The sequence below is a fragment of the Phaseolus vulgaris genome, chromosome 4 (assembly GCF_051622355.1).
Source record: "Phaseolus vulgaris cultivar YP4 chromosome 4, ASM5162235v1, whole genome shotgun sequence".
Classification (NCBI taxonomy): Eukaryota; Viridiplantae; Streptophyta; class Magnoliopsida; order Fabales; family Fabaceae; genus Phaseolus; species Phaseolus vulgaris.
This window is the reverse complement of record NC_143501.1, coordinates 5,337,858-5,350,970: the sequence shown is the minus strand read 5'-3', so window position 1 is coordinate 5,350,970 and position 13,113 is coordinate 5,337,858. Positions and strand designations below refer to the sequence as shown.

General features: G+C 35.5%; 2 protein-coding genes across 2 annotated transcripts; one reads left to right on the top strand and one right to left on the bottom strand.

Annotated features, from left to right (window-relative positions):
- Positions 1 to 3,832: 3,832 nt before the first annotated feature.
- Positions 3,833 to 6,406, top strand: LOC137836924 (glycine-rich protein). The gene is made up of 2 exons (XM_068645720.2): positions 3,833 to 5,370; positions 6,038 to 6,406. Exons 1-2 carry the CDS (start codon positions 3,988 to 3,990, stop codon positions 6,116 to 6,118), a joined length of 1,464 nt encoding a protein of 487 aa, XP_068501821.2. The 5' UTR covers positions 3,833 to 3,987; the 3' UTR covers positions 6,119 to 6,406.
- Positions 6,407 to 6,780: 374 nt separating this feature from the next.
- On the bottom strand, positions 6,781 to 10,685 carry LOC137836925 (transmembrane emp24 domain-containing protein p24delta9). Its single transcript, XM_068645721.2, has 4 exons — positions 10,274 to 10,685; positions 9,680 to 9,892; positions 7,898 to 7,974; positions 6,781 to 7,153 (listed from the first exon to the last, which is right to left on the bottom strand). Exons 1-4 carry the CDS (start codon positions 10,487 to 10,489, stop codon positions 7,009 to 7,011), a joined length of 651 nt encoding a protein of 216 aa, XP_068501822.1. The 5' UTR covers positions 10,490 to 10,685; the 3' UTR covers positions 6,781 to 7,008.
- Positions 10,686 to 13,113: the final 2,428 nt, after the last annotated feature.

Sequence of the window (13,113 nt, the reverse complement as noted above, 5' to 3'; positions counted from 1 at the left end):
TCAATTTTAAACACAAAAAATAATTAGTTATTATATTGACTAAATTAGAGACCATTTTAAAGACTAAAATAATTATTGGCTTTTCAATTAATTTCTATTATTGATAAATAGTTTTTAAATTGGTATCTAATTAGTTACCAATTTTTTTGCTATCAAATTTAGAATCTAAATAATTGGTACTTAAAACATTGGAACGGGGTAGAGAATCCAGCCCACCTGTCACCTGCAACCTGCCACGTGTGCAACCTGCTACCTGTTACATGCAACCTGCTACCTGCAACATGTTACCTGCAACCTGTTACTTGCTACCTATAACTTGCAACATGCAACCTGCAACTAGCAACCTGCTACCTGTTACCTGCTACCTGCTACCAGTTACCTGCTACCTGCTACCAGTTACCTGCTACCTACTACCTGTTATCTGCTACCTGCTACCTCTTACCTCCAACTTGCTATCTACTACCTCCTACCTGCAACATGCTACCTGCTACCTGCAACCTACTACCTGCTCCCTACAACCTACTACATGCAATCTGCAATCTATTACCTGCAATCTGCTACCTGCTACCTGAAACCTGCAACCTAGCACTTGCTACCTGTCACCTGCAACTTGCGATCTGCAACCTACTACCTCCAACCTGCTACCTACTACCTACTACTTGCTACTTGTTACTTGTTACCTGCTACCTGCTACCTGCTACTTACAACCTGCTACCTGCTATCTGCTACCTGTTACCTGCAACCTGCAACTTACTACCTGCAATCTGCTACCTGAAACCAGCATGCCTCGCACATGCTACCTGTCACTTGCAACTTGCGATCTGCAACCTACTATCTGCAACCTGCTACCTTTTACCTATTACCTGCAACTTGTTACATGTTACCTGCTACCTGCTACCAGCTACCTGCTACCTGCTACCTGCTACCAGCTACCTGTTACCTGCTACCTGTTACCTGCTACCTGTTACCTGCTACCTGTTACCTGTTACCTGTTACCTGCTACATGCTACCTCCAACCTGCTACCTGCTACCTGCTACCAGCTACTTGTTACCTGCTACCTGCTACCTACTACCTGCAACCTGCTACCTGTTACCTGTTACCTGTTACCTGCTACATGCTACCTGTTACCTGCTACCTGCTACCTGTTACCTGTTACCTGCAACCTGCTACCTGCTACATGCTACATGCTACCTGTTACCTGCTACCTGCTACCTGCAACCTGCTACCAACTACCTGTTACCTGCTACCTGCAACCTGTTACCTGCTACCTGCAACCTGTTACCTGCAACCTGCTACCAGCTACCTGTTACCTACTATCTGTTACCTGCAACCTGCTACCTGCTACCTGTTACATGCTACCTGCTACCTACAATTTGCTACCTACTACCTGAAACCTGGCACCTACTACCTGTCACCTGCAACCTGCGATCTACAACCTACTACATGCAACCTCCTACCTACTACCTCCTACTTGTTACTTGCTACCTGTTACTTGTTACCTGCTACCTGCTACCTGCTACTTGTTATCTACTACCTGTTACCTGCTACCTGCTACGTGTTACATGTTACATGTTATCTGCAATCTACTACCTGCTACCTAAAACCTGCAACCTGGCACCTGCTATTTGTCACCTGCAACCTGCGATCTGCAACCTACTACATGCAACCTGCTACCTACTACCTGCTACTTGTTACCTGTTACTTGTTACCTGTTACTTGTTACCTGCTACCTGCAACCTGTTATCTACTATCTGTTACCTACTACCTGCTACGTGTTACCTGTTACATGTTACCTGCAATCTACTACCTACTACCTGAAACCTGCAACCTGGCACCTGTTATTTGTCACCTGCAACTTACGATCTGCAACCTACTACCTGCAACCTGCTATCTACTACTTGCTACCTGTTACCTGTTACCTACAACCTGCTACCTGCTATCTACTACCTGTTACCTGCTACCTGCAACCTGTAAGATATAACTTACTATCTGCAATTTGCTACCTGCTACCTGAAACCTACAACCTGGCACATGCTACCTGTCACCTGCAACCTACGATCTGCAACCTACTACCTGCAACCTACTACCTGCAACCTACTACTTGCAACTTGCTACCAGCTACCTACAACCTGCTACTAGCTACATGTTACATGCTACCTGCTACCACAACCTGCTACCTGCGACCTACTAGTTGCTACATGCAGCCTACTACCTACAATATAGAACTTGCTACTTGCAACCTGCTACCTACAACATGTTACCTGCTACCTGAGACCTGCAACCTGACACCTACTACCTGTCACTTGCAACCTGCAACCTGCTACTTACTACATGCTACATGCTACCTGTAACCTATTACCTGATACCTTCTACCTGCAACCTGTTATCTACTACCTGTTACCTCCTACTTGCTACCTGTTACCTGCAACTTGCTACCTATTACATGTTATCTGCAACTTGCTACCTGCTACCTACAACTGACAACCTACAATCTACTACCCGCTACCTGCTACATGCAATCTGCTACTTGCTACCTCCAACTCGTCTCCTGACTCCTGTCACCTGTCACTTGCTACCTTCTACCTATTAATTAAATATTAGCATTATATTACAAAAGAAAATTATAAAAACTTTAGTAAAACTGCTCCATTAATAATTTGATTTTTTAACATTAATATATGAATACCTAAAAATTGTAAATACCTCATTGGATATTTGAAATATTTTATATATCATTTTTTTCATTTTTTTATTCTTATCTCCCTCTGACATTTTGTTTGTTACAAATAGAATAACTATAAAAAGGAAGATATCAAAGGAAAAAAAATTACGAAGACTATTCATTTAGTTAGGAAGAAAAAATACGAAAATTTTAAAAATTGTGTAGATTCACACAAAAAGAAAGTCTTGATGTAACATGTAATAAATTACATTACTTAATTAGTTTAGTAGAAAAAATAAGGTGAATGAAAAAAAGAAAGAACATAAGTAAAAGTAAAACGGAAATGAAATTTAAAAAAAAAAATCAAAATTTTGTAAAAGTAAGAAAAGAAATAAATAAAATAATAATGTCTTGCATTTCTTTTCACAAATTTTCAGACTAATTTTACTCTTTTATTTTATTCTACCAAACAATTTTTTTTTTTAAATTAAGAATATCTTTGGACAAGTTTCTCTTATAAAAAAAAGAGAGAAGATGAAATGAGTTTTTACATAGGTCAAAATTAACTTATCTATAAACTAGTTTGTGTATTTTATCTATACATATATTTTCTAATATTTCTTTTACTTAATTATAAAAAAAAATTCTTTTGTAAAATCCACAATTTTTACCTTTCATCTGTATACCGTAATTTTAGTCTCTTATTAGTATTTTGTTTGTAATATTTTGTTTCTTTAATTTTTAATAATATGTAACTTTGGTCAGTTTTAAATTAAATTATCTATTATTTTGGTTTATTTGGACTTAACAAAGTAAGATTGACAAAAAAAATCATGATTTTTGTTATTTCTTTACGTAATTGAATACAGTGACAACTAAAAGTTGAACAAATTTATATACATTTAAAAATTAACATATCAAAATTGAGTAAGAAGAATTTTGGCAACTGAAATTACGAATAATTAAAACTAGAAAATTAAATATATAAAAATTAAAGATATCCTAAAGCATGGAAAAAAATTACAATTAAACCTATTGAGTTATACCTAAACTAAATTTATAAAAAAAATAAAAAAAATTCTCTTTTTATTTTTTTAAGATTGGGGATGTTTACAAAATGTGTTGGTTTTTCGTTAGAAACGTGTGGGGTCCACAAAACAAAAAAAATCATGGGCAAACGAATCATGGGCAGACGAATCATGGAACGATGTCGTTTAGCTGGTCCACCATCGCAGTATAAAGCAGAAACTCGGATCTAGAATCATGATCAATCACTTGTACCCATTTCCCAATTGAGCGATCCCAAACCGAGAGAGAGTGAAAAATGTCGTTCTTTTCAAGGGGCCACGGTGGTCACGGCGGTCACGACGGCCACGACGACAAGGTCGACGACTACGATGAGTACGACCCCACCCCGTACGGCGGCGGCTACGACATCTCCCTCACCTACGGCCGTCCTATCCCTCCCTCCGAAGAGACCTGCTATGCCATCGGAGCCTCTTCCTCCACTGGAGATAGCTTTGACTACGATCGCCCCCAATACACTTCCAACGCTGAACCTTCTGCTTATGGCGACGAAGCCCTCGTCACTGAGTATAGCAGCTACTCTCGCCCCAAACCTAGGCCTGCACCTGCAGGCTTCAACCCCGCTGCTGGATCCGGGTATGGCGGATCCGGGTCGGAAAACGGATCCGGGGGTGGCAGGAAGCAGGAATCTGAATACGGGTCATCCGGGTACGGCGGGAGAAAGGAGGAAGCTGAATATGGGTCTGGGTATGGTGGAAGAAAGGAGGAATCTGGATATGGGACTGGTTATGGAGGGAGAAAGGAGGAATCTGGATATGGGACTGGTTATGGAGGGAGAAAGGAGGAATCGGAATTTGCGTCTGGTTATGGAGGTAGAAAGGAGGAATCTGGTTATGGGTCTGGGTATGGGGGGAGAAAGGAGGAATCTAACTATGGATCCGGGTATGGAGGAAGCACGCAAGAATCTGAATATGGGTCGGGATATGGTGGAAAGAAACAAGGTGAATATGGGTCGGGATATGGTGGAAGGAAGGAGGAATCTGAATATGGATCTGGGTATGGCGGGAGAAAGGAGGAATCTAACTATGGATCCGGGTATGGAGGAAGCACGCAAGAAACTGAACATGGGTCGGGATATGGATCCGGGTATGGTGGCAGGAAGGAAGAATCTGCATATGGGTCTGGGTATGGTGGAAGAAAGGAGGAATCAGAATATGGATCTGGGTATGGTGGAAGAAAGGAGGAATCAGAATATGGATCCGGGTATGGTGGAAGGAAGCAGGAATCAGAATATGGATCCGGGTATGGTGGAAGGAAGGAGGAATCAGAATATGGATCTGGGTATGGTGGAAGGAAGCAGGAATCAGAATATGGATCCGGGTATGGTGGAAGGAAGGACGAATCTGAATATGGATCCGGGTATGGTGGAAGAAAGGAGGAGAGTGAATATGGATCTGGGTATGGTGGAAGGAAGAGTAGTGGGTATGGGGAGGAACAGCAACAGGGGAGTGGATATGGTTATGGAGGGAGGAGTGAGAATGAGGAGAAACCTAGCTATGGGAGCCAAGGAGGGGTTGAGTATGGTTATGGGCGTCCACCTCAGGAAGAGGGGTACCGCAAGCCTAGCTATGAGAAGCGTGGTGATGATGATGATGATGAGCGCCATGGACGCAAGAAATATGTGAGTGCTACTACCTCCTCCATTCCTTTAACTAATGAGTTTATATAGTCTATGATTGATAGTGAACAGGGATTTCACTTTGCTATCTAATAACAAATTGTCATATACGATGATAAGTATGTTGACGACTTCCTTAGAAGGTATAATTAAAGTGATTTCTGATTAGTTTATAGTTAAACTGATAGTGTATTGAAATTAATATCACCAGTTGGTAACTTGGTGTACTTTAATACAGTAAGATGGTTTCTTTGCCATTGCAAGCAATACTCCTCACATGATTTGAATTATGTGTATGTTTCAGAACTTATAGTGATTGCGCATTGCAATCGTGTAATTGTTTGAACTAATTGATATGTAGTACTATTATGTAAATTTTAATTTCTTGTCATATGTCTTTTGATTTCTTAGAGCAAAAATATTATATGCAATTCCTTAAGTCTTCTTGGTGTTGTTCTCTTGTTAGAATTAGAGTTTCCTCTTGTCTTTTTGGTGTTGTCATATGGTTAGAATTGGAGTTTCATGTTAGTAAGATCTATTTGCAATTTTCATCCAAACACAGTCTAATAAAATGCTACCCTGTAGTTGTGAATATTATATCTGCGTGGTATATATAAAGCTCTTCTATTGATGTTGGTATTCATTTGGTGGCATTTTCCTACCATTGCAGGGTGATGATTCGGATGATGATGATAAGAAGAAGCATCACCACAAGCATCGCCATCATCACAAGAGTTATGACGATGAGTAATCAAAATGCCAGTGGTTGCTGTTTGAATGAAAGTCATCCCATAGTTACCTACTAAATAAGGGGTTGACAGCATTATACCTTCCAGTGTGTTTAGACTGTTACTATGATGTGAGCTTTATGCACTGTTGGTCTAAGCTAAATGTGAGAGGTCTTTGGCTTTTGAGTCATAATAGTATATCCCTAATGTTGGAGTTTGTGTGTTATATGTATTTCCACTTTCCAAAGTTTGAATCCATTTGGCTGTCCTGCAACATCATTTTTTCTCTCTAATAGAATTTGAATTCGCAAGTGGTTAGGCTTATCACTATTTTTTCTCAAACAATTATATAAATGTTCGAACTAATTCCAACAAAATCTACATCCAATAATCTAAAATGAACTGCAAAGCAACATGAAGTACCGGTTTGGAAATGCATTATTAAATTCATAGAAGATGCATAAGTTATACAAGTAACAACTTCTATCTGGATGTGATGGTTTTACACGTCAAATATTATTAACATGTAGTAATTCGCTAGGATGAGCATGATAACATATAGAAATATACCATTTGAATATAAATAATTCCAACTTTGAACATTTGTATTTTGAAGGAGATTCAGATTGGTTTTTTATAGTAAAAAACTAACATTCAGTTTTCAGTTTACAAATTAAAGGGTATCTAGAGAAAGGTAACTATTATTCTAAAGTTAATACCTGTTCATAATTGTAACATACATTTAGCATGACTTGCAAATGGGCAGATATTCCTAATTACCATAAATGGAATGTAAAAAAAGTGAAAGATGAAATAATCATACACTTGGGATGGATACACAGGAAACAACCAGGCAACGGGAAGTTAAGAAAAAGAAAATAGAAGCAAAAGGAACAAACTTCATGCTATGAACTTAGAGGAGCTTCTTCCTCTCAAAGAACGTCTTCAAATGCCATATTTGCATGCCAGCCACAGACAAGCAAACCACAATTGAAAGGAAACTTAAGGTGAACATCTTGGTGTTAGTTGATTTGTTAAGATCTTGCATCTCTTCCTCCCTATTTCAGCCACATGGATAAAAACAAGTCAGCAAAAATCAGTGAAAAACACCTTCAGAATGAATGCAAACTCTAATGCTGCAATAGTTGCATGACCACGAAAAGCCAAACAATCCAAAACTTAAAACATACAAAATAGAAGGTTGTCATCAGTTATGTATACAACTACTTGATCCTAGGCACATCACATTCTTAAGAAAACCATACAGCATAACATGTTAGCAAAGAAGTTATTTTATTGGAGGCATAACAGAGAACAAATTTCTGATCCACTCCAGCTATTAAATGATTGGAAAATACAATGCAGTTAATGGAGGAGAAAACTAATATATCAAGCAAGAAAGAAATATTAATGTCATAAATTATCCACATTTTCTTTCTCTATTTTATTGATTAGGTCCAGGGATTTCATCCCTATCTTTATCTGACTCGGACAGACAAAATTAATTGTGTAGTGACCACTCTTGGGTGTAAAGAGAACAGAAATAGAAAAAGTTGATGCAAGGCTTACAGTAATCATAGATGTATAATAATAGATGTATAGTATATGGAAAAGTTGGGAGGAATATATAGATGCAAAGTAAAAGATTCCAGTTTCTTCTGACCCAACAGATAAATCATTTATCTTCCATTTAAGCGAAATTTTGAATGAACTACGCGAGTAATCTTTTCCATCAAAAGATCATATGGAACTATTATATACTAATTCAAGAGACTTGGTGGCAGAAGTCATTGCATTAATACCTTTCTCGAAGATAAAACATTTCATCATGGATGGATACGACAGTATCATATAGCTTCTTCAACTCAAATTCCATTACCTAGAGAATAGAGGGAAAACAACACATCAATAAAAATACAAGGACCAAAACACCTACAACTATAAAATAGTAACCCCTATCCCTATAGCTTACAAATGCAAAGAAATTAGGATGGTATTCAGATTCATGTGACTACCTTGTGTATACTCACATAAAATCTAGTAGCAACTAAATACGGAACAATTACAATGAAAGACACAAATGGACAATGATATATAATAAATGTTCATAATTGGGGGGTTAAACATCTTAAGCAAGAAAGATGCATACCCAAAAGTAAAGAGTGGGTGAGCTACAAAGTCATGGCTAAAATAAACGGATGGATCCAAAGCAGTAGTATAAAGCTAAATCTGTGTTACATTCTTTCTAAGGCAGTTTTACGCTGGTTACTTGATTTCTCTATAAATACAACAAGAAGTAGAATTTCAGAAAATTCCATGAACTGAGATTTTTACATTGATATATTCCGTTATTTCATGAATGTGCTACTATGACGTTATAGTGTGTGTTCCCTAGGCCACTGCAAGATACAAACTGCAGAGCAGTTTACAATAACAGCCATTCCCAAAATAGCAGGTTTTCATGCACTACAGTGGCAGTCTTGTGATGGGATTTTGAAACCCATTTTGGGGCTTAAACAGTGATGTTTGGGATGGGAATAGGGAGAATTGTGATTTCTTTTCTCCACCCTTTTCTAATTAATTTTGGTTTAGAAACATTATAGGATTTGAAACCCTTCTTCATCCATTATTTTCTCAAAAAATTACCTTTGGGCTGACATTTGTTCCTTCACACTTTCAAGGTCTATGCTCTTTTTATTCTTTTTGTGCGAGTACGCTGTTCGGCTCCTTTATCCTTCAGACACAATGGTTCACATTCTCCTAATTTTTTATCTAGGGTGTTCTTTCTTGATTTTCTATTAATCTCTCCCTGTTTCATTCTTCGGCATCATTCGTATGCCCTTGTTGCTGCCAGATTGATGGTGATTCTATCTAAACTTTTTTTAGTTTTGAATATTCATGTTTTCCTTTATACTGCCATAGTTTTCAGGGGTGGCCATTTCATTCTGCTACCCGGGATTGATGGTTAATAGCATAGAAAAATTAGATTGATAAAATAGGTTAGACTGATTTTTCACAGATAAGGGGACAAAAACACTTCGATATTGTAACTATATTATACAGTGTCATATTCCAAATATAATAGAAAGACAGAAGCATAGCATTAGTTAATAATCCTGCTGGTGTCCAAAACCATGACAAGAGCACACAATAATTTCTGTGTGCATTACTTCACTGTGCAAATTAGCTATATATATATATATATCTGCTATGTAACATAAAAAGAGCACGCTAAAACTTTTCTTTGCAAGTGAATTCACTAAATGGGCTACCAAACCTAAATTTTCAGGGGGAGAAGAATTAAGAGAGCAAGATTTCTCAAATGGTTTCGTATAAAGTTTAGTAGAATTATATTGTTTATCAGTATCAAAGACAATCAACAAAGTTTTACACTGCAGAAAGCTGCCTATTGCCTAATACAACCCTCCTCAGTGTTCAGGCTTGAGGCTGCGACACAGAGGTTTCTCAAAAAAAGCAAAAACACTGAAGGAGTTAAAATGATATAATAATGATAAACAAACTATTGAACACATACACGCAACGCAAGGAAATGCAAGTCACGGAAATGTAAGAGAACTACTTACTTCAACCTGCCCTTTCTTGGCAATCTTGGACCAGTCTTTGGCAGCAACCCCGGTTCTCCACTCAAGTTCAACAGTCACCATTGATGGCGCATCCTTGCCATCTGGAATCCAAAAGCAAGCCGTGTAGTCACCAGCCTCAGATGCCGTAAATGCATAATTACCAGAATCCACATGATCCCCAAAGTGATAAACGTTCCCATGAGGCGATGACACCTGGCAAAAAACACACACACAGACACAGAGTCTCAGTCAAACCCACTTTGATAACAAACCACAGGACCCCATTATCCCAAAAATCACAACACATTCCAAATCCAGAAATCCTACACCACAAAACAAATCACAAACAACCAGGAGACATTCTACAGCTGACCCATTTAAGATTCAAGGCTTTAATTTTCATTCGGAAAGTACGAGGTTTTATAAAACAGTTCACAACCGCGATTTTGACTGCAAAGTCTAGGTCTTTTGGGTGCCCGCAACTGCAATCGTGGTCCCTATTAGCTACGTATGGCTTTGCAAGTTAAAACCTTGGGAGAGCGCATTTTTCACTGTCATAGCAAGGATTTGGCAGTGATTGAGTCACGAAGTTACCTTGGCAATGACCTTGTGGGAATCGGGCATTGGGTACCCTTCGCGTGGATTGACGACACTGTACTTTCCCACACTCATCGCATTGGTCTTAATGTCCTCTGAAATGCATTTGGTGTGACCCGAATGAACCTCGAACTGCATCGAATACGCGAGGCTAAAGGTCAACGCCAGGGTGAGAAGTGCGAGGGGACCAACCGAGTCGGACATTGCAGCCATTGGGTGTTCCCAATTTGGGATCTGATCGGTAGATTAGGGTTTGAAAGGGAACGAAGAAGGAAGGACTAAAACGACAACGAGAACACTCACAGTGAACTCAAAACGGAGCGAGATATGCGAAAAGTAACCACCGAGATTTTTGGTTGTTAAGGAACGTTACATAACAGTTGAGATTTTTGCAAATGTTTTATTTATCTTGTGAAAATGTATTCATTACTTGAATAAAACAATACTAAACAAATGAAGATAAAGAAATAGTTATTGTTACACAAGTTTTGAAGAGAATTAATATATATATATATATATATATGCATATATAAAATACCAAAACTTTAAAGAAGAAAAACAAATTGTATGAGATGTAAGAGTAATGTGCAAAGTCATAAATACAATAAGGAAACTAGAATAATTTAATCCTACCAAACCAAATTTTTTCCATATAACGAATTATGAAAAATTATGTGACATTTATTTTATTTTATTTTAAAAACATTGAATTTAATGTACTAAAAAAATATTTTATTTTAATCAAGAGTTAATATTAAGAGTCATACTAGATTTAGATTTAAATAAAATTTTATATTTAAAATTTGTTAATAATAAAAATAATATAAAGAAGAGATTTCAATATCATACTTGTTAAAATATTAGTCATTTTCATTCAAATATTTTGTAACAAAACTTTGATAAAATACTCTTATACATATACATACATTATATGAAAAATAGAAAATAGATGCAAAACAAATTTTAATTATTTTCAATCAAACCTTCTAACAACCCTCATGAAATCATATTTTTTATCTTATTGAATGAATTAAAACAATAAAATTTTAATTTTTTTAGCAACAGAAATATGATATTTTTATAATTAATAAATTTTAATATTTTTAAAAATAATAATTTTCTTATGTGGGATGATCTGCAGGCTCGCAAACTACCTCTTATGTGGGACGGGTCAGTAAAATGAGTTTGCACTCCTTGTGTTGAACAGGCCAACCCAATCCACATTTTGTAAACTAATACGAGACGGACCATGACGGACAACCCGCAATACCATTCCATAGGTAATCTAATTCACTATCCTACTAGTACCTTAGATTATTATGAATCTTCTCTCCACTTTATATCCTAGTGTATATCTTTGGTTTACCACATATTTTTCCAACCAAACAATTGTAATAACATTAAGTTTTACACTCATTAAAATTATTATCTCAAGTAGTTCACACTTTAATCTCTTCAAAATACTCATTTCCTTTGCTTAATGCCAATACAATTGTCCAAAACACATCATTGATCATAATTAAAACACTAGATTTATTAATAATGATTCACATATCAATACAATTAATTAATGGTCTTTATCCTAGATTCTAAATTTTTTTTCTACTATTTCTCTAAGTAATCGTCTTTATCCTTCCACTAGTATCAGAAATAAGAATAATATTTCCTTATCTTAGACCTTTTAGAATGTTGGAATTCCTTTGCAAAGATTCTATTCATAATTATTAATATTTTTTTATATTCTAAACATTCTTTTATTTAGTTTATCCATTTTCACAAAATTATAATTTTTCAAATATATAATATAGAAATCCCCATCTAAAAGACTTTTCATAATACATATTTATAAGTATCCCACTTTTCTTTTTCATCTTACCTTTTTCATTACTTCATTTGCAACTAAAACTCCATTGGAAAAGAATATGAATCAATTGTTTAATTTGTATAAAAACAAAAAATGTAAGTTAAATTCCATAAATAAATATACTAAATAAAGAAAAGCTTGGTATAAATAAAGATATTTTTGTTCTTTTCATAATTTTCTTTCCACTTTTATTTAAAAATTAAAAAAAAATACACTAATATACAATTCAACGTTCAATGGTTACCATAAAATTAAAAATAGATTTTAATTAAAATAATTATTTAATAAAGCTTTATGTCCTAAAATATTATTGAATTGGTAATTATTAAAGGTTGATCTTCTTTATAGATTGAGAGTAATTCTTTATTAGTGAGTGGTGTACACTTTTACAAATTCCTCTATTGTGCCTTGATATATATAGAGTTTTAAATTTTCATCTTCCTAATATTTTTGGATAAAAAATATATGTGTTGAAAGTCTTGTTAATTTAGAAGGAAATCTAAGTAAAATTTTAGATGATTTGATATTTTATTTTTATATTAGTAAAGTTTTCTTTAGCAAATCGATTTGCACTAACGAAGTGTAACTATTTTTAAACATGAATTTTGATTACGTCTCACATGTCTTTGTATTTTTTTTTTCTCTCTTTCTAGTATAAGTCCTCAAGAAACATATAATTATTAAAATACGAGGTGTGAAACTAGTAAAGATATGGTATTCTAATATTAATTCTTTTTACAAAGTTAATTATAAAAAAAATATAAAAATTAAATATGTTTTTCGTCTTTATATTTTCACACAAAATTGTTATAGTTGAAATGGTAGAATTTTTTGAATATTTATTATAAGAAAATGAGTCATTATCAGGTTTTTACATGACAAATGAATTTTCACTAAATTAAGATGTTAAAATATTTTATACTGACTTATAGTTAATGTGAATATTATAATATAATTAACGTTAAAATTTTGT

What these genes read in the sequence shown, in the direction of transcription:
- LOC137836925 (XM_068645721.2), bottom strand. Translation starts at nt 10,489, where the DNA reads ATGGCTGCAATGTCCGACTCGGTTGGTCCCCTCGCACTTCTCACCCTG. An exon ending in CCCACAAGGTCATTGCCAAG is followed by an intron (nt 9,893 to 10,273) that starts GTAACTTCGTGA and finishes GTTTTTTGCCAG; the next exon opens with GTGTCATCGCCTCATGGGAA. An exon ending in ATGTTTTATCTTCGAGAAAG is followed by an intron (nt 7,154 to 7,897) that starts GTATTAATGCAA and finishes TGGCTGAAATAG; the next exon opens with GGAGGAAGAGATGCAAGATC.
- LOC137836924 (XM_068645720.2), top strand. Translation starts at nt 3,988, where the DNA reads ATGTCGTTCTTTTCAAGGGGCCACGGTGGTCACGGCGGTCACGACGGC. An exon ending in GCCATGGACGCAAGAAATAT is followed by an intron (nt 5,371 to 6,037) that starts GTGAGTGCTACT and finishes CTACCATTGCAG; the next exon opens with GGTGATGATTCGGATGATGA.